This window comes from Cynocephalus volans, chromosome X, assembly GCF_027409185.1.
Source record: "Cynocephalus volans isolate mCynVol1 chromosome X, mCynVol1.pri, whole genome shotgun sequence".
Lineage (NCBI taxonomy): Eukaryota > Metazoa > Chordata > Mammalia > Dermoptera > Cynocephalidae > Cynocephalus > Cynocephalus volans.
Genome location: NC_084478.1, coordinates 30838593 through 30862178, shown reverse-complemented (window position 1 = coordinate 30862178; position 23586 = coordinate 30838593). Strand labels below are relative to the sequence as shown.

The window sequence follows — 23586 nt, the reverse complement described above, 5'->3', positions numbered from 1 at the left end:
ATGGAGCTTTAGTTATTGACTTGACCTTTAAAAAGAACAAACAAATCCCTTCTCTCCAAATATTGATTGATTTTCCTCTGAAACTCTTCTTATTAAATTAGTGTTATTAATGTTGACAAACTTTTAGTAAGTCAAAGAGTTTTATTTAGAAATCAGATCTTAGGTGCTGCCCAATCAAAACCAAGTGGGGGTATACTGTATATGACTCAGCATTCAGACCATTAGAGATCCCCACCAACTTGCAGAACTTCCAGGAATACTCAGCTGTGCTCAGCTGACAAGCATTTCCATTATACAATGGGCTTTGTAAAAGTCCATATATGCCTTGTCAAACTTTCCATGTTTCCAAATTTTAGCCAGAACCAGGAGACACAGCAATTGAGTGCTGTTAAGAGTACCACTTTGGATGAAAAGCAGTGGCCCTGGTGGGAGTGGAGTGTGTATCTTAGGCATAGCTTTCTTTTTTGGTCCTGGGACAAAGCATGCAGATGAAGAAAGAAGGTGCATTCTACACTCTATAATTCCTGACAGAGGGGAACGCAGGGCCAAGGAAACAGCCAGGGAACATTGTCTATTTTTATTCATCAGTATGCTTTGCCCTGATTTCTCTGTGAATAATGAGGACAGCAGGAACTGCTGCTGAACTGATTTATACACATGTAATCTAGCCTGTTTGTGAGTGAGGAATGAGAGCTGAGTTCTGACCAACTTTCTATAGATGTGTCTATCAAAGATTGACGTCTATTAGGAAGAGATTTGTATGCAAAGGAGAATATACCAAAACTATACAGGAGACAAGACCCATACGTCAGTTAAGTTCGGAGGTCTATAAGAAACAAAGCCATCTAGTAGTTAGTGCAATTGGTTCAGTGAAAAAATAAAATCAGCTTTTTTTTCTTTTTTAATCAATGCAGTATAAGCAACACATTTATTGCCTTCCTTTTTACATTTCAACCTGCTCTTATAATAATAACAAAGACATTTCCCAATTCCCATGTTTCCAGTAGATGTACAATAACATTTTTAAAGTTCCCAAGTGATGTTAGTTAAACTTAAGAGGTATACACACAAAGAATGCTATATGCTGAGATTTTTAAACTCCTGTGAGAATTATTGCTTTGCATGACTTCTAATAACTTTTGAGGAATAAAAACATTAAAAATTAAGCCACCAAATTTTTCCTTTTGGAATTGAGCTGTGTGTCCTAAATCCAAAAATTAAAAACCCTTGATTTCTCTTTGACACTGCAGGAAAGACAGCAATCTATTTGAAACATACTATAGAGCAAAATGCATCCCTGATTGTTCATTTTGTCATTGTTTTTTAAAATTTTTTAACCATATTAAAAATAATTCTACATGGATCCTTATACATGGAGGCTATATCTATATATTACCAAAACATTCAGGCGAAACTTCTTCTAAAAAGTCCCATTATTTTCATGTATGTTACTCTAAAACTATATATTTGGATACACGAATTATAGAAGTTTTAAAAAATATGCAATTGTTTAACTTCATATAATAGCGCCTAAGACTTTGAAGATCTCCACCAAGGAAAAAGTTTTTTATAGAGTTCTCAGATCTTTCATCTCTACAGGCATTGAGGAACATCATTATATCAGTTCTTACTCTGTACTTAAAGCTGCAGGTCAGTACAACACTCAAAAGTCACTATTTACGGGCAATGGTGATAAAACAATAAATATTTGTGTCATACTTCATAGTTCACAAGGCCTTTTCAGTAGCATTATGTCATTTTAATTCTTACAACTTGTGAAGCAGGTAAAATTTAAGGAGGGGGAAATGGGCCTAGAAATGTTGAGTGACATCGCTCAGATTACATAGGACTTATGGCAAATGCCAACATTGCTCTCTGAATTCACTTAATCACCAGTTAACACATACATTTACATCAGTCAATAGACAGAACTCAGTCAACCTATTTTATAGTTTGGGTTTAAAACACAGTGTGCTTTTAGTTCAATGAATTTTTAACTTTTCAATTGGTCCTGTCAACATTTAATAGACCATGCCATAAAAACAGGTCAGGGCTGGGCTATTCTCTGTTCCCATAACCCCAGTAAACCACATCCTGGCCTATGTCTCCAAATATGCTCCAGATACTGTGCTCTAAGTCAGGTCTCACATGCTGAAAGACAGCAAAAGGCCTTTGGGAGGGAAGCACTTTTAAATCTTGAGGGTCTGCCATGGTCTCATTAGTTCTACTTGCCTTCTGAGACTGTTTAGTTGAAAGAAGACAGGCGAGCCTTGCCATCTGCCAGTGTTTACAGGGCCTGGGCACTGTGTAAGGCACTCTGTGGATCACCTTGGTGGACGGACAGAGTGGGGAGATGCAGCTCAGGTCCTCAGAGAGTCTCCCATGTCTCTGGGCAGAACAGACACATGCGCAGTGGGCAGAGAGCATTGCAGTAGTCAGGAGGTGGTACAGGCCATTTCTCTTTGGGTGTGCACCGAAGAGGAGGCGCTCACAATGGACTGAGTAGCAGCCCTGGCAATAACGAATTCAGATCAAAAGTTCAGTTTCAAGCAGAGAGCTTCTGAGGCCCCAAACAAAGGTGTTTTATTCCCACAAACTCTTCGCTTTGCTGCTCTTGGCAGAGGGTCAGGAGGGCAGGGAAGGAGATGATAGCGCCTTTCAAGTTTCTGATTGCCTATCATTAGCATCAGGGGCAAGGCATCTCAGCATTTCTCCTCCTGAATGATTTATCCGGGCGCTCTAGTGTTCCCTCTCCCAGAGGCATTAGGAGGGAGAGTCTTTAAGTAACTTCGGAAACTGAGACTGAAAGAATATATGGCCAGTGAAAAGGTTGACTGCCCAGCTGAATCATGAGCTAAATTCTAATTTATCAAGGTGGGGAATCTGAATGCTGCCACCTCTAACAGTTTCTTACTTGTTTTTTCAGGGATAAGACCGCGTGAATATGTCAAAACAGCCAGTTTCCAATGTCAGAGCCATCCAGGTAAGTAGGTATATTTGTGTTTTAACATCAGCTCTGTGACTTTTAGCCTGATTGCTCAGTAAGTCATACTTTCTGTGATTGTTCATCCCTAACTGATGATTAACTTCAAGAAGAAAAGAACATTTCTCTTTGTAAGGCTCCTCAGGTACAATTGAGAAAGGCCATAAGACTGGTAAGGTACAACTGAGAAAGGAGAAGCTATTTTTGTTTAATTGCTCTGAATTATAAGATCATCAAAGTTTACAAATAAGAATTAAATGAGCTTTTACCGAAATGTAGTGTGTATGTTTTTTTGATATGTTTTCTTGATGTGCATGTTTTTGATATGCTCATTGATAGGGAATAAAATATTCAATTTCCATTTTTTTATCCAGTTGATATATGGATATATCAATGGGTCACAGTTTGTTGACTCATCTGTTTAAAATTCATCTTTCTTTAAATAATATCCATTTGTAGTCAAGAGTTCTTCCCAAGGCTTGGGTATTTATTTTTTAAAGTCCATATGCCATTAGTTCTCCTCATGCCCTCCCAGCAAACACATTCCTTGTTTGTTTAAACTGACTTAAGTGTCACCCACATAAAGGCGAGGGGGAAGCAGGCATTTTGAAACAAAAATACAATTATGAAAATAACTTTCAGTATTTGTTTTTACTCTGTACTTAATTTGTTATTTCTCTTAAGGTCTCTGTGTGTGACTCTCAAATGGCTCCCGCCTTGAGACTCTGGGCACAATGGTTTATTGTGAAATTCCATCTTTCCTTTCCATTAACATGGAGCCCATCTGTGCTTTCTCCAAAGGACCTTTTTTCCGCTGGACTTTTCTGAATACCACAGGGCATGTAGCGGTTCCTGAATAGTTTAGGTCTGATGCACCATCACAGCATAAACACGATCACAAACGGTTGACTGTATTTTGGAGGGGCATGTGTGTGGCCAGGTTGTGAACACATCATTGAGGGTTTTAGAAATCCTAGTGCACATTAGTGGTGGGGGTGGGTGGAGGGACAGATTTTTACCTGTCATGACTAATGCATATCCTTAAATTGATGGGTTTTTAAGTGGCAGGATGTATAACAACCTCTGGAAACCTGTCATTGAACAAACCACCAAGGAAGAATCTATGCATTTGGCAAGGATTCCACTCTGTATTGTCACATTTAGCTCTCTGGTGTCTACCTAGTGGGTTTCTGACTTACCCTAACAGTGGTAGTGAAATTTATTCTTTTCTCCCAGACCTGTGGACATCCTTGAGCCTTTAAATCTCCTCTTTTACCCAGTATGCAAGCTGTTAGTAGCATGGACTCTGAAACCAATTTGCTGGGGTTCTTAATCCATCTTGTACTGGTATAGGATTATGGGGACATTACTTTACCTACTTTACCTCTCTGGACCTCTATTTCTATAAAATGGAGATAATAATAGTACCCACCTCCTAGGGCTACATGTATAAGATGCTTAAAACAGCGTGTTAAGTGCTCATTGGGTGTCAGCCATTATTATAGTTATTATCATTCAGGAATGCTTTATGTTAAAGTTATGAGAAATAATACCATTTAATCACTGCATATGAAGCCCCTGAAGTGCTAAACATAAAACTTCCTTTTTATTTTGCAGGACACAAAAACATAGTCTTCTTGCGGACTACCTTTGCTTCTCTTCCTTTAAAGCTGAAAGTACACTGTTTTTTCTTCCTTAGTGCTCCCTGGCCTCCCTCAAATCTGAAAATTCACCAGTATTTTATTTACTAATTTTGACCTTGATATATTTTTAGATCTGTGATATTTTAAAAGCTGCTATTGACTATTCTCATTAGCTGTTATTATACTGCATTAGGAAAAAATCCATCCACTCTGCCAACAAAGGAAATACAGTGGTTCCTTCTGGATGTGGTATTGCCTCTTCTGATGTATTTTATGGCACACAAAAAGCCCAATTTAATGCACCTTCAAATGAAATATTATTTCTTGTGGCAAAATAGGATTGGCACTATCTGATATTTTCCTATCATCTTTGCATTAACTTTAAGTAGCGCACATTAAATAAAATATGAAAATGGTTACACTGTACAAAATGGCTTATAGTAGGAACATTATCTGGGTTATAGTCCTGTGTGAAACAAATAGAAACCCTGATTGAGGGTTGTATCCTCATTGTGTAAATACCACTTCAGAGTCTTAAATGTTCTATTCAATACACTGTTGTCACTTCCTTTTATTAGGACCTTATTTCGATCCAGTTCAAGTGTTGTTTCCTGGGTGCATGGTGTGTGGCAGGCACTGTGCTAAGTGTAGGCGATATAAAGATGAGTTGATACCTTATCCCCATGTTTGAGGAACTCATAGTCTCCCGTACTTACTAGCTACGTGGCTTTGGGCAAGTTGTTTAACCTCCTTATGCCTCCGTTTCCTCATCTGTCAAGGGGGGAATTAATAGTAGTACCTATCTCATGGGTTGCTGTGAAGGTTAAATGTATTTAATACATGTAAATGCTTAACCCAGTGCCTAGCTCATTGTAATTGCTTAATAAATATTAGCTGTTATCATCAATTGCCATCATCATCACCTAGTTCAGTAGTTCAATAGTTTTATGGAATGTTGTTAATGAGATTTAAAGTTTCCATGATTATGTTTGGAAAAATTTCTCATAGTCCATAACTTGCTAATGTCATCATGCTATTTCTAAGAGGGCAGTAACATATTTCAGAACATATTGGACCTTTTCAATGAGTATCTTGTAGGATAGTGTTTTGTGGTGGTAATTTCTAGAAACAATTACTTAGATCTCTATTTTGTCTGGCATGAGTGAAGTTAAGCCGCTTTCAACCATACTTCCAACAGTCAGGCATTTCAGGCATTGAATTCTGCACCTATGTGTGTCACACAAAATGGAGTCAAACAGTTACCAGTTATCTGTGACATTAGTTCATTCCTAGTTTACCTTTCTGTAAAATGGGGACTATCATACTACTTAATAGGGTTGTTATAATGAATAAACAAAATAATGTATTACAAGTACCTGGTGTATAGTATACAAATTTCTTAAGAGATGACTCTCCTAACTATCCAAGTACTGCATAGAATGTCTTTCTTTCTCTTCAACTGGCTCCATCTGCTCCATGCCACAGAATAAGAGGGAGGCAAGAACTAGACCCATCCTTAGAGGAGGTGGACAGTTGTCTTTTACATGGCCTTTGAATTGTAAAGGGATTCTAAGTCTATACTTCTTTTCAGTTGTATTAATTAAATCTCAGCCAGGGGCATAAAAACATCCTGAAGGATCAGTTGATTCTTCCAAAGCCTGGGAGGGCCTTTGTCTCCTAAGCACCTGATAAAGCTCTATACCAGAGGTTGGCAAACCTTTTATGTAAAGGACCAGATAGTAAATATTTTAGACTTTGCAGGTCATTTTTTCTGTCCCAACTACTCAACTCTGCCATTATACCACAAAAGCAGTCATAGACAATATATAAATGAATGAGCGTGGCTGTGTTCCCATGAAACTTTATTTACAAAAGCAGGTTTTAGCCCATGGGCTGTAGTTTGCCCACCTCGGTTCTAGACTCTCCAGGCAGCTTGTTACACCCCACTGTTGATGGGAATAGAGTTGCAACAAAGTAATATTAGCACACTGGGCATACTGGGTCTGCTCTCTCCAGATGAAAGAATTTGACATGACAGGTGGTGGGGAAAGCTGGAGCTGCCGGGAAATCTAATCTCATCAGTGATCTGCTCAGGGACTCTCTCTAATGAGACCAAGTGACACCAGTCACTGGCAGCACCTGTCTGTCCTTTCTCTTCCTCATGAACACACCCCCTTTAAGAACCACCACAGACCTCCCCAAGGCCTCAACCCACCCGGAGACAATCTTCTTTAGGCTGTCACTGGTTCTTTCTTCCTACTGTTGATCAAAGTAAGTTGAGTACCTATTAGTTGTCCTCTCCCATGAGATCTGAGAGCTTCATCGTTGACCAGAAAAGAGTCCTGTGCCCTAGTCTTAGCTCTGCTATGTGACTTCACCCCTCTGGTCCTTGTAATCTGCAAAAGGAGGGTGTTGCATTAAATGACCTCTAAACCTCTGTCCAGTTTCTAATAGTCTGTAAACTTCTTGAGAATAACTTCTAAGGTTTATTATTAGGATGACAATAATAGTTACGATTTATTCAGGGTTTACTATGTACCTGGCACAGTGCAATGGCATTTCCATGGATCATAATGTTAGGTTTGGGGAAGTGAAATAACTCCCCCAGGGATACGCAGTCTATAAGTAGGAGAGCCAGAACCCAAACTCAGTTGTTCAGTCTGATCCAAAGTTCATGTTCAGAACCACTCTGCAACATTGTCTAGTCTCATTACTTACCATCTCCACCCTTGGCACAGAGAGTTAGGCTGGAGGAGTGGGTGTGGATCACTTCAAGAATAATCCTAAGTACCAAGGCTACTTGAGGGACAATTACCATTTTATGAATGCTGGGTGCCTCCCTTTTAAAGAATTCGACCAGTTTTCAGAAACAGTATCAACATTTCAGTGAAGAAACTAATAGTTTACCCCGATTAAAGTCATCTTAAAAGTAAGTTGGCTTGGAGTGAAAAGTACAAAGTGAAGTGACTCAATGACAAACATAGTCTTGAAAACCAAATGACCATGGCCACTGAATTACCACCTCTGGGCTTAACCAACTTAATCAAGCTGCTTGTGAAACTAAATCTAAGTCCTTTATCATATCTTTGAAGGAATGATCACAAGAGCCCTGTGTCATTAGTGAGTGTGTGACTTCTTACTGTGGGAAGTTTTCCGTTGCTACCCAATCCACATGTAGAACAGAATATTTTGATGCCCAACATTTTAGTACTTCTTTCCCTTTCCCACCTGTTTTCATTGCTCTTCCACTCTCCATTGCTCAGGACATAAAGGCTCTGTGGAATAAGAAAGCAGCCTCTGTGGAAGGCAAAAATATTTACAGACAGGCGTTAGGGACTCTGTTTCCTGGGTAGGATTTCCAACTTAAAAAAGATTCCAAGTATATGACAATCTTTGGTACAAAGGAATAGATTGTCACCATAGTCTATTGTTGTTCAATTAATCCAATATATTAATTAAAGCTAAAAATCATAATAATGATACATGCATTTCTTCAATATTTTATTTAAATTTAAAACATTAAAAAATAATGTTCATTTGCCATTTGTTTTAATGTAGAGCCAAGGTGTTTTCTTTGATCATGGATTTACTGTTTCTTTCTTACATAAACCACTGTAATGCATGGTTTATGATTTCCAATGCTGGTTTCTTTAAAGTGTAGCAAGAACTCAAATGTAGCAGTCTGACTCTCGAGTGGTTCAATGTTCCCTCCAGCTAATGATCTCTGCTACTCTGACCAGGGCTCCATTTTGTGACATGAGGCAAACAGTCACATACTGGCTAAAAGGTGTCATCTTTTGATGCTGACATGCACCAGTACAGTACTTCAGAGATAAAACCTGCCTCCAAACAATTGTGCACATTATCTTAATAGCTGTACAGTACATTCTTGAAATCTGCTTTTCCCTGGATAACAAGATTATAGTTGAGTCATTCAGGAAATTATTGAAGAGAACAAAAAGTGTTGAGAACAGAGAAAAAAGAAAACCTTTCAGTATGAAACATCATGGGTGAAGAACAGGAGCTGAGTGGGAGTTTCTTAAAATTGTGTTGAGTGGGGAAGTTTTGCGTGTTTTGAATCCACTCCACATTTAAGAATCCCTAAGCAGTTATGCATAAAATTTCAAGAATTTTATTTTAAAATAGGTTGACTATATTTACTTGGCAGGGGTGTGTGTGTGTCTGTCTTATTTTAAGCTAATATATCAAATGAGAATCTCATTTTCTTTAACTGAAATATAATTGATTATACATATTTGTGTGGTACAGACTTGACTATCAGAACTTGTGTACAATATGTGATAATCAAATCAGGATAATTAGTATACTCATTAGTACAAAACATAATCATTCTTTGTATCCATTAACCGATTTCTCGCTAACCCTCCTCCTCCCCCACGTCTATTAATCACAGTTCTGTTCTCTCCTTCTGAAAGTTCAGCGTATTAAAGAATCTCATTTTCTAATCAGCTATGAGAAAACACACCTCTTTCTGAAAGTCTTCTGTAAAGATGTTATAAAACTCAAAATGTCATATCCTGTTCTGTTCAGAGAAGGGCTAGGAGTGTGAGGATAGGGAAGAACAAAGAGAGATACTGCAAAATGCAATCTTATAGAATTTCCTCTGCCTGTGCCATGGGAGAATAGCATGGGGGAGGCTATAGATTCTGGCAGGAGCTGCTAGGGAGCTTTGAAAACTAAAGATAGAATCAGTGGGGGGTTATCCGAAACAAATACACAATGGGAGGAAACTCCAAAAGCCTCTGAACTGTTCAGAAAACTCACAGTGGGTTCAGAAAAGGAGAGACAGAGTGGGGCCAAAAGGAAGGGGAGATAAGCGAACAATGGATGTGGAAAGCAAAGTTCAATAGGAATTGTCAGTACCCAGTGGCTGGCAGCTATCAGAATCCAACCCACTGGGGAAAGATGTCATTCCATTGTAAGACACACAGGAGAGGCAGTGGAGGGAATATGGTTTCCAGAATCCTCTGGGCTCAAAGCCTGGAGCCAAGCAGAACAATACAAATAATTAAGGGAGTAGTAGAATTAACTTACAGGGAATTCTTTCTACTTTTCTTCACCTGGTGAGATCAAGTGTAGTATTAATTTCACATCAGATAGGTCTTTTATCAGGGAACTGTATCCTGTTCTGGCAAAAGATGATCTAGTAGATTTTTTCCATTCCTGACTTGGAGGATGTAACAAATTATGCATAGCTTGGGAAAGTGATGCACCAGGTCTGCTGCACCAGGGCATATTTTAAAATATCTGAAATGAGTAAATTTCAAGGAGAGAAAAGAAATACAAAGGGTTGCATTACAAAAGGAAAAAACAAGAGATTACTTCCTTTGCATTTATACAGAATCTGTATAGAGAAGGGAGTCCAACCTCATATCAACTCTAGGTCATTGATGTTAAACTTTTTCTGCATTTATTTATTCTTTCATAAAAATTTACCTTATATTCTAAACCCATTTTTCCCTCGTTCAATAATATTTATGAAACACATATTGTAAACCAGATCATCTTCTAGCAAAGAGAATACAAATGTGAACAATGGTTCTCTACCTTCTTGGAGCTTGTGTGATGAGGGGTGGAAAGGAGGCAATCAATAAACAAATAAATTCGACAGTATAAATGGTAGCAGATCCTATGAACATTTTTTAAAAGAATGATATAGAGTGACTAGATGACAAATTAAGTACAAACCCATTTTGAATAGCAAATATCATACACAATTTGCAGGTGGAAAAATTGAATCATTGAGAACGTATCTTATTTGCATTCAAACACAGAGCAAATCAGTGAAAGAGACAAGAATATGACCCAATTCTATGACCAATGGGATAAAACCAGACAGCTACAGGTCTACATATTTTGATCAAATTCAAGTTATAAGAAAATTTTCTTATAGCTATAATTTAGTCTATTATTTGTCACTCAGATATTACTGCCCTGCAATTATATTAATGAAGCATCTCTAATCATCTTATTATTAGTGTAATGCATGCCACAGTTGACAAAGCACTTCTCTACACTCCCTTATTGGTGCACGTTAACTGAGTGCTCAATATGTTTTCAGGCTGCTTTGGTGCCTGTCAATATTTTCTGTAAAAAAAAAAATTAGGTTCCTGATTTCTTGAGTGATACTTTAAAGAAGAAAAAGCATCAAGTCAGTGAGTTAATGGCTCAGTTTTTCAATGTGGCTTTTCTTTGGCACCTGTTCTGGCATTATCCATTTTGTGTGCACCTTTTTGAAGGCCACTCTTGAGGTGTACCTGCAATTTTAGAGCTGGTTTAGAGAATTTTAGAGCTGGTTAGAGCTAACTTCAGCTGAGTGAAAAGAGCTCTTTGTAGGCAGGTTTGGTAGAGTGAAAAAGTCTGTCCCTAAAGTCAGGCAGCTTCAATTTGGAATCCTGTTTTCTTCCTGTACTATTTCTGTGACATTGAGCAAGTTATCTAGCTTCTTTATGGCTCAATTTCTTCATCAGTAAAATGAAAATAAGACTAACCTCAGAAGGTTGTTGTGAGGATGTAGGTGTGAACCCTCTACCTCGCCTATTTTGCATTTGAGGTATTCTTACAGTACTTCACTGGAAGGAAGGATTCCATGGTTAAGAAGAGGCTTGAAAATCATTGACACAGCCTAACATTCATATTACAAGTGGGAACAGTGAGACCCAGAGCAGTTGTCATTTTCTCAAGTATAGAGAATCTGTAGCAGCTCCTAGCTTTGGGCTCTTTTCACTATGGTAAGCGGCCTACAAACCCTGGAGAGGCTATGTGCATCACTAAAATTAATCTCCAGACAGGAAAAGATGGTTATCTCATAACATGTGCTTTACCTTATTGTATTATTCTAGGTGACCTTTACATGTTCCCTTACTGAAAACTATTACCTACTATAGAGCATACATGCTTGGTTGAATGGGTTAGTTTAGCAACCAAGTCTTTCAGAAACACTTGCAGAGGGAGAGAACATTCCTTGGGCTACAAAGTGGAGTCGGGGGGAAAAGATGGAGGGGGGAGGGAGGTTGGGGATAATTGGGTGGGGGACATGGGTTACAAATGCAATTTGTAGTAATGGGCATGCTGCCAGTATGAATCTGGCTTTCACATCTTGGGCATGAGGGGTGACAATCATCTTTGTATCTCATGAATATTCATAACCAATAAAAAAAATACACAGGCAAAGTGTGTGATGTGGGATAGAGAGACGGGACAATGGAGGGGAAAGAGCTTTGGGCTAAAGGTTGGGGGCCTGGATTTTGGCCCCAACCCTCTCAATGAGCATGGCTGGGCTTTTGGCAATTAAAAAAAAAAAAAAAAAAGGAAAAAAGAAACAACATGTTAACTTGAACTCACCACTAGGAAAATGCTCCCTGTAGATGCTTAATAAATGGTGTGGGGTGGGAGTGGGGAACCTAACTAAACTTTTAACTGGTTATCTTCTCCCAAATAGTCCTTATATTGACATTTCCTCTGTTTTATCCAAACTGTAGTTATGGAAATAGTCTATTGGTCCAATACAGATCATCTTCTGTGAGTCTTATTTACATTGTTTTGATCTTCTTATTTCAGGCCCCTATGATATTTCATTTAATCTAAGAAAATGTCAATCATAAAATACCATTATTTTATGTCCTTCCAAGAGATAAAGCAAATGTGCCAATTAAAATTGTAAGATACCATTGGCTGTAAGACACATTACTATTTCAGAGATATTAAAAGAGGTGTATCTTGGAATTCATGAAGTATGACTCCATATTTGCCACAATATAAGATATATCTTTCCCCCTATCTTACACCCCATCCTCCTTCCACTTTAGGCCACCTGATATTTTCATTAAGCAGAGGAATAGCATAGAAGGCTCAGCCTTAGGTTTTCCAAAATGCTTCCCTCTACCATACGACCCAGCTATCCCACTGTTGGGAATATACCCAGAGGAATGGAAATCATCAAGTCGAAGGTATACCTGTTCCCCAATGTTTATTGCAGCACTCTTTACAATAGCCAAGAGTTGGAAGCAGCCCAAATGCCCATCATCAGATGAGTGGATACGGAAAATGTGGTACATCTACACAATGGAATACTACTCAGCTATAAAAACGAATGAAATACTGCCATTTGCAACAACATGGATGGACCTTGAGAGAATTATATTAAGTGAAACAAGTCAGGCACAGAAAGAGAAATACCACATGTTCTCACTTATTGGTGGGAGCTAAAAATTAATATATAAATTCACACACACACACACACACACACACACACACACACAAACCGGGGGGGGGGGGAAGAAGATATAACAACCACAATTATTTGAAGTTGATACGACAAGCAAACAGAAAGGACACTGTTGGGGGGGAGGGGGGGAGGGAGAAGGGAGGGAGGTTTTGGTGATGGGGAGCAATAATCAGCCACAATGTATATCGACAAAATAAAATTAAAATAAATAAATAAATAAATAAAGCCTAAAAAAATAATAATAAAATAAAATAAAATAAAATTATGCTGCACTTATGTTTTAGCATATGTGGTACATCTGATCAAAAATGCTTCTTGTTTTCTTGGCCCTAGGACTAGCTCCAGGATGATGTACCTCTCTTGTTATCTGCCACAAATATTTTGGATCTGTTTCCTTTCTGTGGGATGAGCATTATTCTAGTAAGGAGGGGAATGTTAAAGCCCCAGGTGGGAAAAGTCACTTCCTGCTCTCAATGGGAGCAGAAGATAGACCCACCATGTTGCATGAACGTGGACACTGAATACGTCTTGTATCATGGGCTAATCATTCCCCTGGCAACAGAGCTTGTATCAGGCAATTCCAAATGGACCTTACCACACTTCCTAATGATCTCATTTGGTGTGGTACCCAAATCATCCAATCTTTGTCATAAGATAATAAAATATTTTGCTCCCTTTGCTCAGGCATTGTGTTCACATAACATCAAAATGAACTTTAAACTTTTTGAATCCACAATTACTCATAAGGCAATGTTTTATCCTCAATGGAAAAAAAATTGTGTTCTACTTTTTAAAAAAATGTTTAATGTTTGTTTTATATGAGTGATACTACTGATTGAAGACTTTTTTTTGGTCTGCATTAATTAAATATTTTTGTCTTTTGATATTGGACAAAATATCGGCAAGATTCAAATTTACATACTCTCTTCCCAAGTTCGAGATACTGTGTTAATATATCCTTACATAATTTAATCTTTAGAGAATTTCATATTTACTAGAAGGCATTTTATGTTTAGCACTAGTGGAGATTAGTATGTTATCTTAAAAAAGGACAAGAATCAATGAGATGTGATACAAAGGGAACTTGACTTTCCAGCACTCTCCTTAATCCTTACTGACCCCCACAGGCATGTATTGGGGAGAAGGTAGATGAGTGTCAATTCCAGAGACCTAAGGCGACGCTAGAAAAGCTGCAGGATATTATAGAAAGGAAGAGGCAGCTTAGGAGGTGTGAAAGCCACCCCCCCCACCCCCACCCCATGATAAATTGGAAGGAACCTGAAGGAGGGCTAAGATGTCGGATGGCTTCTGTGGATACTTTTTTCTCCTTTCCTATCATTGTGTGTTCCTTCCTCATCCCAGAGAGAGAGAAAAATAATATGCACCACAGGAGGGCAAGAGCCAGAATAAACTGTCTTCACATTCTTCCATCCAATGGTGTTGTAAAATCACTGCACAGACCTAAGGATAAGTACCAGAATCTGTAATAAATGGAAGTCAAATTTTCCTTTGCATGTTTTTTGTGCTGTCATTACAGAAATTTTCCTGAGAAAAAGAGCTTTGAAGATGTTTTTTTCAGGCCTATTTTCTCTCACAATGATTACTGTCTCAGAGTGTCACTGCAGTTTCTTACTTTTCTTGAGCTAAATCTACCCTGTTTTCTCTTTTAGGCAAATATCAATATTCCAATGGGAGCCTTTCGGCCAGGAGCTGGGCAACCCCCCAGAAAAAAAGAATGTACTCCTGAAACAGAGGAGGTGAGGAAAATTTAGCTAGATGAGCTCGGCAATGTCTTTCCCCTTTAAAATCCTCACTAGAGGGGCAGAAGTAAGGCATGGGCTGGCTCTCCAGGACAAGAGAGTGGGTGAATGTCAAGGAGTCAACATATAGTGTATCCGTTTCTTTAGTTGTCTTGCTCAGCCAGCCGTGAAACACACTGCCTCTCCCTTCCCTTCTGCCACATTTAAGTACATGACACAGTTGCTTGAAGATACCAAGCTTAACTTCCAGTCTGTTGATTGGTTTTGTGCGTGCATGTGTGTATGTGTGTGTGTGTGTGTGTGTGTGTGTGTGTGTGTGTGGTGTGAAGGACATAGCCTCTCAGATGCTTTCTGTCTAGCAATGGTCACTAGATTGATAAGTTTTCACTTGGGAGCTTTTATTGAACTAATCAGGATGTATTTAGTACAGCTTCTGAGGAGTGATGAACCATAGTGGAAATGCAGGAAGTAAGCAGGTTAAATTACTGTGGATTCAAACAAACAAAAAAACTGAATCTCTGGATGTCTTCTTTTGAAAAAAGACTTTACAAGGGAGTCTATCAAGACTCCGTTTCTGGTCTTTTTTTCTCCCTCTAATTCTTTACTTCTCCCCCAAATTTAAGTCCCTGATCTGCTAAAATGGAGGCTAACATTAATAATGAATACAATAAAATAGGGAAGAGTTATTTCCTCAGACTTTTATATTTCATACCCAATTATGACTTTTCTGATGAAACTGGAGTTCTGATTCTGGGAAAAAACAAACAAACAAAACCAAACAAACAAAAACCTAAGGTTTTGGAGCATTTCATTAGCACAAGACAAGGAAAATGGAATTAAATAAAACCACAAGGCATAGCGAAGTTCTGGAATTTCAGCCACCAAGTTACCTTTGATGAATAAGAGTTTTGGACATGCTAGTTGAAAAGACCTGGCCCTATTATGGTTACATAATCGCAAGTTCTGGTGCTGCTTACTCTGCTGTCTAGTCAAATCTGAGATCATGTGCTCTCTGTGTGGGACTTTGGTCAAGTATTTCTGAGTCTGTGTCTGCAAAATAGAGTTCCCTCCATTTCTCAAAGGGTCATGGGCATGGCATAGATTTGTAGGTATTCAATAAATTATTGTTCATTGATTGATCTAATTATCCAATTTTAAAGAATTCCTGGGCCTGTTGTTTTGCATGTTGTAAGAAAAAGGCGTGGGGAGGTAGAAGGGACAGCAGTGGAATTTTTCCTACACCTCCATTTATCTTTAGTTAGATTCTTCTTCCTGTGCTTCCTTTTAAGCTGTGTCTGTCACTAAAACGACCATCAGTTGGAAGGGAGCTTGACCCTCTTTTCTCACTAAATTGATATAACAGTTGTTCTGGAGGCTTGTGTCTCATCTTCCCTCTGAGCTACAGATGGCCTTTGGTTCTCCTCTGTGTAACTGGTACTTTCCTCCACACAGTGTCTCAGTTAGGGGGCCGGGGAAGCACTTCACTCTCACTCTTACCTCTTCTCCAGTCTGATGGTTCTAGCACATTCTAAAATAGCCAAGAACTGATACAGCCTGGTTTGCGAACACCTACTTTATAATTAGCCACATATGCAAATGGCCAGCTAGTGTTCTTCACAGGATGGAGGGGGCAAGATATCCACAGAGATCCAGAGACCCCAGGAGTGTTTCTTGAACTGTGATATGCCTTCTTCATGGGGAACACTAGGCAGGAGGGTGGAGCTGGGGGTGGTATTCTGTTACCATACAAGCAGATATAAACTTTCAAGACTTGTGGGTTCTTAGGGAGGGAGTGGGATCATCATTAGTTGATCCTTAAGCTCTGGGCTGGACCTCAGAATAAGTTTCTCATGGAATCAACACTGTAAGGGCAGTAGTTAGGCAGCTTGGCTTGGCTGCAAGTGGGTTAAGTAGGATTTTGTGGGTGAGCGTGAGGCCCCAGCCACCTTTTGTGGCATAGTTTAAGTGGGAAAATGGAATCTGAATTCAAAATAACTTACACATCCACATTTATTATTATCATTTAGTTTGCAAACTTGGAACTGCTTACTTTTGTAGATTTGGGATTCATTGCCTCACCTTGCATTAAGATTATTATATAAAGTGGAGATTATAATATACCATCCCTGAACGGAACAGCCAGTAAGTCCCCCATCTAAATTTGGAAGGTTTTCTGATCCTGACACCCTCTCAGATTTGAAGAAGAGGATGCACCCCAGCAGGAAGGCAGGATCAGTCTTTGGCCATCTGACAAGGCCTGTGAGCACTGGCTGTGTCTCCGGCCCACCTGTGGTGAGCCCTTTGCTCTTCTCACAGTGCTGGAGTACACCTCTTTCTGCTAGACCCAGCCAGAGGTTGGCATGTGCCTGACACAGAGGCCTTTCAGCCAAATCCTAATAAGCTGAATTGGTCTTTTGCATAAGTCAAGCAGGGGCTTGCTTGAAGTGATTTGAAGGGTATTGACAAGCCCCCACTAAGCCTCCCAAATCTCTCTCTTGACTGAAATTCCATCATCATTAAGCCACAAAATAGCATGTTGGGATTTTCTGTTCATTATTTCCCTTTCTACCTGGTCCCTTTACACGATGTAAACACATCATTTAATTGCAGTCCAGCCACTGTCCTTGGGCAAATTTCTTAGCCCTCTTGTGCCTGAGTCTCCTCAACTGTAAGATAGGGATAATAATAGACTAGATATACAGGGTTGATGTGAGGATTAAATGTTAGTACATGTAACTTAGAACAGCTGGCAGTATGTTTGTCGCTATTATTGAGTCTTCAGTGTTTGAGCATGAATGAGCAGGTCAGACTGTATTGCCTCACATAGGTGAGTTTAGGGGAAAAACTCAGTAGGACATCTGATAGCAAAGAGGGAAATGCAAGCCAGATAGCAGCAAAATTGTTCACCATTTTACCAAGTTTTGCAAATACTTTGTGACCCCCAAAGGAATCATTTCCCTTCACAACAGCCATTCCTGAAACTGGAAATGGTGCTGTGGCTGATAAGGCTTCTTTGCATCTCTTTATCTAAACCAAAGAATGCCCCCTGCATTCCTTCTCAATTCAAATATCTACTTACAAAAGAAGAATAACCCCAAACCAAACAAACATACTTAGCCAAATGGGGCCATCTGGAACCCTGCTTGTTCATGCCTTAATTTACTACAATTAATAAATTCTTAGAAGTGCAATCTGATTCCTGTTATGTTTTTAAAAGATGAGAGAAGATTCAGTTTTTAAAATGGACCACTATTAATACCCCCTTCCTGAGTCATTATTATAATGTCTAATTATTAAATATATCCACTTATAATTTTCCATTATATGTGACCTTACCAAATCAAGTGCTAATTACCTTGATAAATAAAAAACACGGTGCATTGAGGTTTTAATAACTTGAAAGGAAGGTGCTTAACATTAAATATTATCATTATCAATCTGCATATATTCATATCATAAATCTTTGCACATAGACAAATAGTACAGACATTGGCTTTATGTGTTAAATGTGCCAACCTAGTACATTTTGATGTTACAAAGCTAGTGAATGTGACTTACCTGGGAACTTAACAGAAGGAATTGGAAACATTTTTCTCCTTTATGCTTTTTTATTAAGATCTACCCACCTAACAACCGTGGGAACATTTATAAGCGAGGCACCATTTTTCATTTCACCACTGCACATATTAAAATACACACACACACACACACACACACACACACACACAGCACTTTATAGGCCTTGTTAAAAATTTCTTTCTGAAAGCCTAGCAAAGAACATTTTGGAATACCTAGTCTTCCAAGTAGATGTTTTATTGTTTGAATTATTGCTTCTAAATCTACATTTGTAAATGATGAATGTACATGACTGATGAAAAGCAGCCGATCCTACGGCTCTGTACATTGACCCGGGAAAACATTAGTTTTCATGTATTTATGGCAGGTATAGTCTACATTGAATTACTTCATCATTTCGTGTGGGTGACATGTTAGCTATTTCATCAGCACTGTACCAGAGTCAAAGAAAATGACTATAGGAAAAACTATTAGCCTTTAGCAATAGTTTTATGTCTACTTATCCCCTCCAATAAGCAATTTAAAAACATTTCTGTGAAGGATGTGTCTACCAAGTAATTTGTTAAGAGTTTAGGGAAGCTTGAACACTTTCTTCCCTTAGGTTCTAGCCAATTTGAGAACTAGACATGGGAGCCAAACTGGAACTAACAGAGCATCAGCTTTAATACCCAAGTGACAGGGCTGCTCAGTGCCAAGTTGAGCTGGGGGTGGGGTGGGGTGGGGGTGGGCAGGGAGATGCACAGGGCTTCACCAGAGGCAAACATGCGGGTTCTTATTCCTTTTGCCCTCAACTGTACTGGTTTCATCCAAGTGTTGGCCAAACAGACAGCTTTGCCAGTCTCGCAATAGGGACTGTGTTAGTTTGGTCCTCCAAGAAGCAGTCCCAGAGATCTTTACTGTGGAAAACACTTGTAAGGAAAAATGGGACAGAGCTGTAGGAGGCTGGGAGAGAGTCATCAGATTGTGACGCATAGGAAAGAGAGAGAGATGGAGGGTTGGGCAGAAGCATCTCAGACTTCAGCGCTGGTCTAAGGCCAGTTCTCCAGCCAAGGTCGCTCATCAGAGGAGTCTCATGTCTTCTGGGAATGGGACCGCCTTAGGATTCCTGCTGCACTCAGTCATTGGCTACCAGCAGCCGTGGGAAGCCTGACCTCAGCGAGGTGATGGGCGGATTTCAGGGCGAAGCAGCTGGGGCTGTCATTCAATGACCTTCCCTGCAGTAAAGTAATCGGCGTGTTCTCATGGCTGAAAACTCATGCAGTAAACTGAGGCACGTTCTCATGGCTGCCACATTGATCAAATGTTCCTCCAACACCTTTCTCCCGGGGCAGTTTAGAATATGTTGCCCCACCTCAAGCAAATAGGAGGAAGGGGCCAACAAGCAACTTTCTTCTGTAGCAATGAGTTGAAGTTCTCAGAGCCACACACAGCAACTGGTCTTACTGTTTTATAGTCACTGATTTCTGTGTGTTTGGTGTATATACGTTTGTCACTACGGTACATTATCGGGAGTAATCAGTTAAACAACAATCCACAAGTAGGTGTGTGTACCTCTGTTCCAGGCATTGGAGGAGCCACAAAAAAGCATAGGACGTGGGTCCTGTCCTAAAGTAACATTCAGTGATAGAAAATTTAAAAGACTTCCAAAGCAGGACGGGAGAGCTGGGCCTCCCCTGTTGCTCCCTTCCATCCTGCCCATATTCAAAGAGGTTTTGCTTACTTATACTTCCTGAAGATGCCATTGGAACAAAGGCTGGCAGCCACTGCACCCCAAACAAAACTTGGAAAATTCCTAGTCTAAGTCATTGTTAGAACAGGCCATGCACTAACATTCTACAAATCTCTGCTGTTGGGCATATTATGATCACATGATACCAAACTAAATTCAATCTTGTAAGATGCTTCTCATGGAAACAAATTCTTCTAACTAGTGATAATTTTTATTAGTTATCAGAGGTTGAATAGTACTTTAGTGTTTTATGAGTCATGTGGAAATTATTTGTTTTCTTCTTCCAACTTTATTCCACATTTTGATACAAACTTTGGAAGATCTTATTGAAACTCTGAGGCTATCTCAACACAAGAGAAAGTCTCTCTGCTAGTCCCACTCTGACATTATTCTTTTTCTAAAAAATTATCAATATACAATGTAATTGACTTTCATATCCCTTTACCAATTTCTTCTTTTCCTCCCTTCTCCCCCATCAGCATCATATCTGTTCACTTAACACTCTGACATTATTCTTTTTTATTGGTTATGAATATTCATGAGATACAAAGCTGATTGTCACCTCTCGTGCCCAAGATGTGAAGGCCAGATCCATACTGGCAGCATGCCCATTACCACAAATTGCGTTTGTACCCCATGTCCCCCACCCACATATCCCCAACCTCCCTTCCCCTCCCCCTTCGCCCCCCACTCCACTTTGTATCCCAAGGAATGTTCCCTCCCTCTGTTGGATCACAGCACTACTGTGGTCTTTATTTCCTTCCTTCTTTCTCTCTTATCTTCCACATATCAGTGACCACATGTGGTATTTATCCTCTGTGCTTTGCTTATTTCACTCAACATAAGTTTCTCCAGGCTCTAATCAAAAAGATGGTGAATAACAAATGCTGTTGAGGATGTGGAGAGAAGGGAACACTACTGCACTGTTGGTGGGACTGTAAATTAGTACAACCACTATGGAAAACAGTATGTAGGTTTCTCAAACAACTACACATAGATCTTCCATACGATCCAGCAATCCCACTTCTGGGTCTATACCCACAGGAATGGAAATCTGACATTACTCTTGCTTTAATTTTTTTTCTGGTTTATGCCTATGACCCACAGAGGTCAAATGTCTTTTCAGTGAGTGGAATTTATTCTCCTTTCTCTTCAGGGTAATCCTCCTACCTCGGATGAGGAGAAGAAGCCAATTCCAGGAGCGAAGAAACTTCCAGGACCTGCGGTCAACCTATCAGAGATCCAGAATATTAAAAGCGAGCTGAAATATGTCCCCAAAGCTGAACAGTAGATGGAAGAAAAAAGGTGAGTGAAAAACTATTTTCTTTGTCTCAAAAAGACCACTATGAAATGGCTTCCAGAAGTCTGGAATTCAAGAAGTGTTTATGACGTACCAGGGGCCTTCAATTTGTCCAGTATTTCTGGTGCAGTTTTCTGGTAAAGCCAAGCTGTTGGGCCTATCTTATTCTATAACCAGTCAGACATCCTTTGAGCTGATGGCAGCTGTTTGCCTGCCATCCCCTTTCTGATCACCCATCTGAATTGGGGAAGAATGACGTTGGGAGAGCAAAGATGCTTGGGAATAGGACCTGAGGAGCTTTTGATCTTGGGGTCCAGGTAGCCCTCCCTCATTTCATTCCTCAGTTTCCCCAACTACATACCACAAAGAGCAATGAGTTATTCCTGACCTGAAGGATCAGAGGAGCAAGGAGTTGAGTAGGTTTGGAAGTGTAAAGGGGCAGAGACCCAGGAATTTAGGCCTTGAAACAGGTAACCCAGGTATGTGTAAGGTAGACCAGGAGGACTTTGTAATAACTCTGGGTGTGGATGGGGCAAGGGTAGGCTCAAAACTGTACATACTGCCTGATAAGGCACTGCAAGCATGGCTTGTGACCTTGTTTTCATTGTAATTGAATCTGTTCAATAACAATCCCCTGGAGAGGGCTCGCCCACCCTTCATCTACAGACCTGGCTCCTGTGGATTGCTATGGAAATTCTGCCAGCAGGGGGAGGTGTGGAATTGGCTCAAGTCATTGCTCTTTCTCCTGTGAGACTCTGGGAGCAAATCTACCCTTTATCCAACATTACTGAACCCCACCATGCACAGTCTATTCCATTTCTTAAGCAGAAATTTAACTCTAGAGGAGGAGAGGAATCTATGCTGGGAACACAAAACAGGTTTTTATCTGGTTGACTGCCCATTCATTCACTTATTTATTCATCCACTCACCCATTTATTCAACGAATATTTATTGAGTATCTGCTATGTGCTGAGCACTAGAAACATTTATTAACCACTTACTATGTGCCAGGTACTGTGTGAAGAGCATTATATCTATTGTTTCTTTTAAGCCTCATGATAACTCAGTTATTGCCCTCGTTCTTGAGACAAGTCTTAGAGAGACTGATTTTTCCCATCTATCATGCATCCTAAAAAGGGGGTCTGACTCTTAGTGCCGTCACCTACTTGTTATAATGTTTCAACCCCTTCTTCACACTGCAACTTACAGGTAGGTTGCACACTCTCTGTTGGTGTTGGGGTGAAATCTTCTGACCATGTAGATGGCAGAGGCGGGCAGTGGGGCAGATGGGTCCTCCTCTGTCGTCTTCTCTAAACAGAATGAAGAACAGAATGTTCTGTGAGACAATCCAATGCGTCATGGCAATGTTATTTGTGTCACACTTATGCTGACTTACTAGGATACTTGCAAGTTAGCTCTGCTGAAAAGATTTCTTTATAATCTAGAGAAAGAGAAGAGCCATTTCGAGTTAAAAGAGTAGTATCTGGTGTTTTCAGCCCAGTTATATAAAAGAACAAAGGAGTAAGAATAAAAGACAGTCGATTCTCTGACCACAGAATGAATCCCAGGAACCAGGATGGGGATGAAGTGATGTGAGCAGGAGCTGACCTGACATATGGCTACACACATTTATTATTTGTGACAGAATGGGACAAATTGACGACTGATTATCATACTCAGACCTGCTTGTATTGCCAAGCTGAGATGAAATCTTCCAATATGTTTGGGACGAAGCTGCAGAACTTCCTTGTGAGAAAGCCTGGAGAAGGGAAATTAAGTTTTTGTAATATTTATTATTATCACCCAACCAAGGCCGTTCAGTTAGACACATGAATTTTTAATGCAAACTTTAAAGGTTTTTGCTTTTATGAAATCCATGCCGACCTAAATTTAACCTGAGTTCCAGTTTCAGAATTTGATTTTGAAGATTCAAAGGAATGCTGTTTTAAAATGAGCTCAGACAGGATCTTGCAGTGGGGTTGATTCAGTAGCCTTGGATGTATGGTACAGGGAACAATACTAACTCAATAAAATATGAAAAGGTACCAGAATATCCAGAACAAATTTTTCTTACTTCATTTTCTCAGAGAAGACTTTAATGGTTCTTTTCTCCTGAACAAATTCTAATGCAAAACCACTCAGAGAGGCCTTATTCTTACAGAAATGTGAAAATCTAAGTTGTCAGAGTAATTAATCTGAACTCCAGATGAGTATGGTTGTTGTTTTAAGCCAAGGAGTGATCTTTATTTCTTGTAGGATAGGTAGTAAGCTGGTTTGCTTTTGACTCATCTGTTCTGCTCCTGCAAATATGTCTGAGATTTTAAGACTTCCATAGTCACGGTCTAT

General features: G+C 39.6%; 1 protein-coding gene across 4 annotated transcripts in view; it reads left to right on the top strand.

The window, feature by feature from the left end:
* Positions 1-23586, top strand: part of SMPX (small muscle protein X-linked) — a 55368-nt gene that overhangs the window by 954 nt on the left and 30828 nt on the right. For 2 of the 4 annotated variants that reach the window (XR_010022385.1, XM_063083855.1), the window contains exons 2-4: positions 2927-2983; positions 14545-14631; positions 21096-21244. Coding sequence is in view for 3 of the 4 variants with exons in the window: in XM_063083855.1 (XP_062939925.1) it covers positions 2945-2983; positions 14545-14631; positions 21096-21230 (261 nt within the window). In the remaining variant the exon portion in view is untranslated. Of the gene's footprint in view, positions 1-2463; positions 2579-2806; positions 2830-2926; positions 2984-14544; positions 14632-21095; positions 21245-23586 lie in introns of those variants that run through there. The other 2 variants (XM_063083856.1, XM_063083857.1) reach the window with 2 other exon arrangements.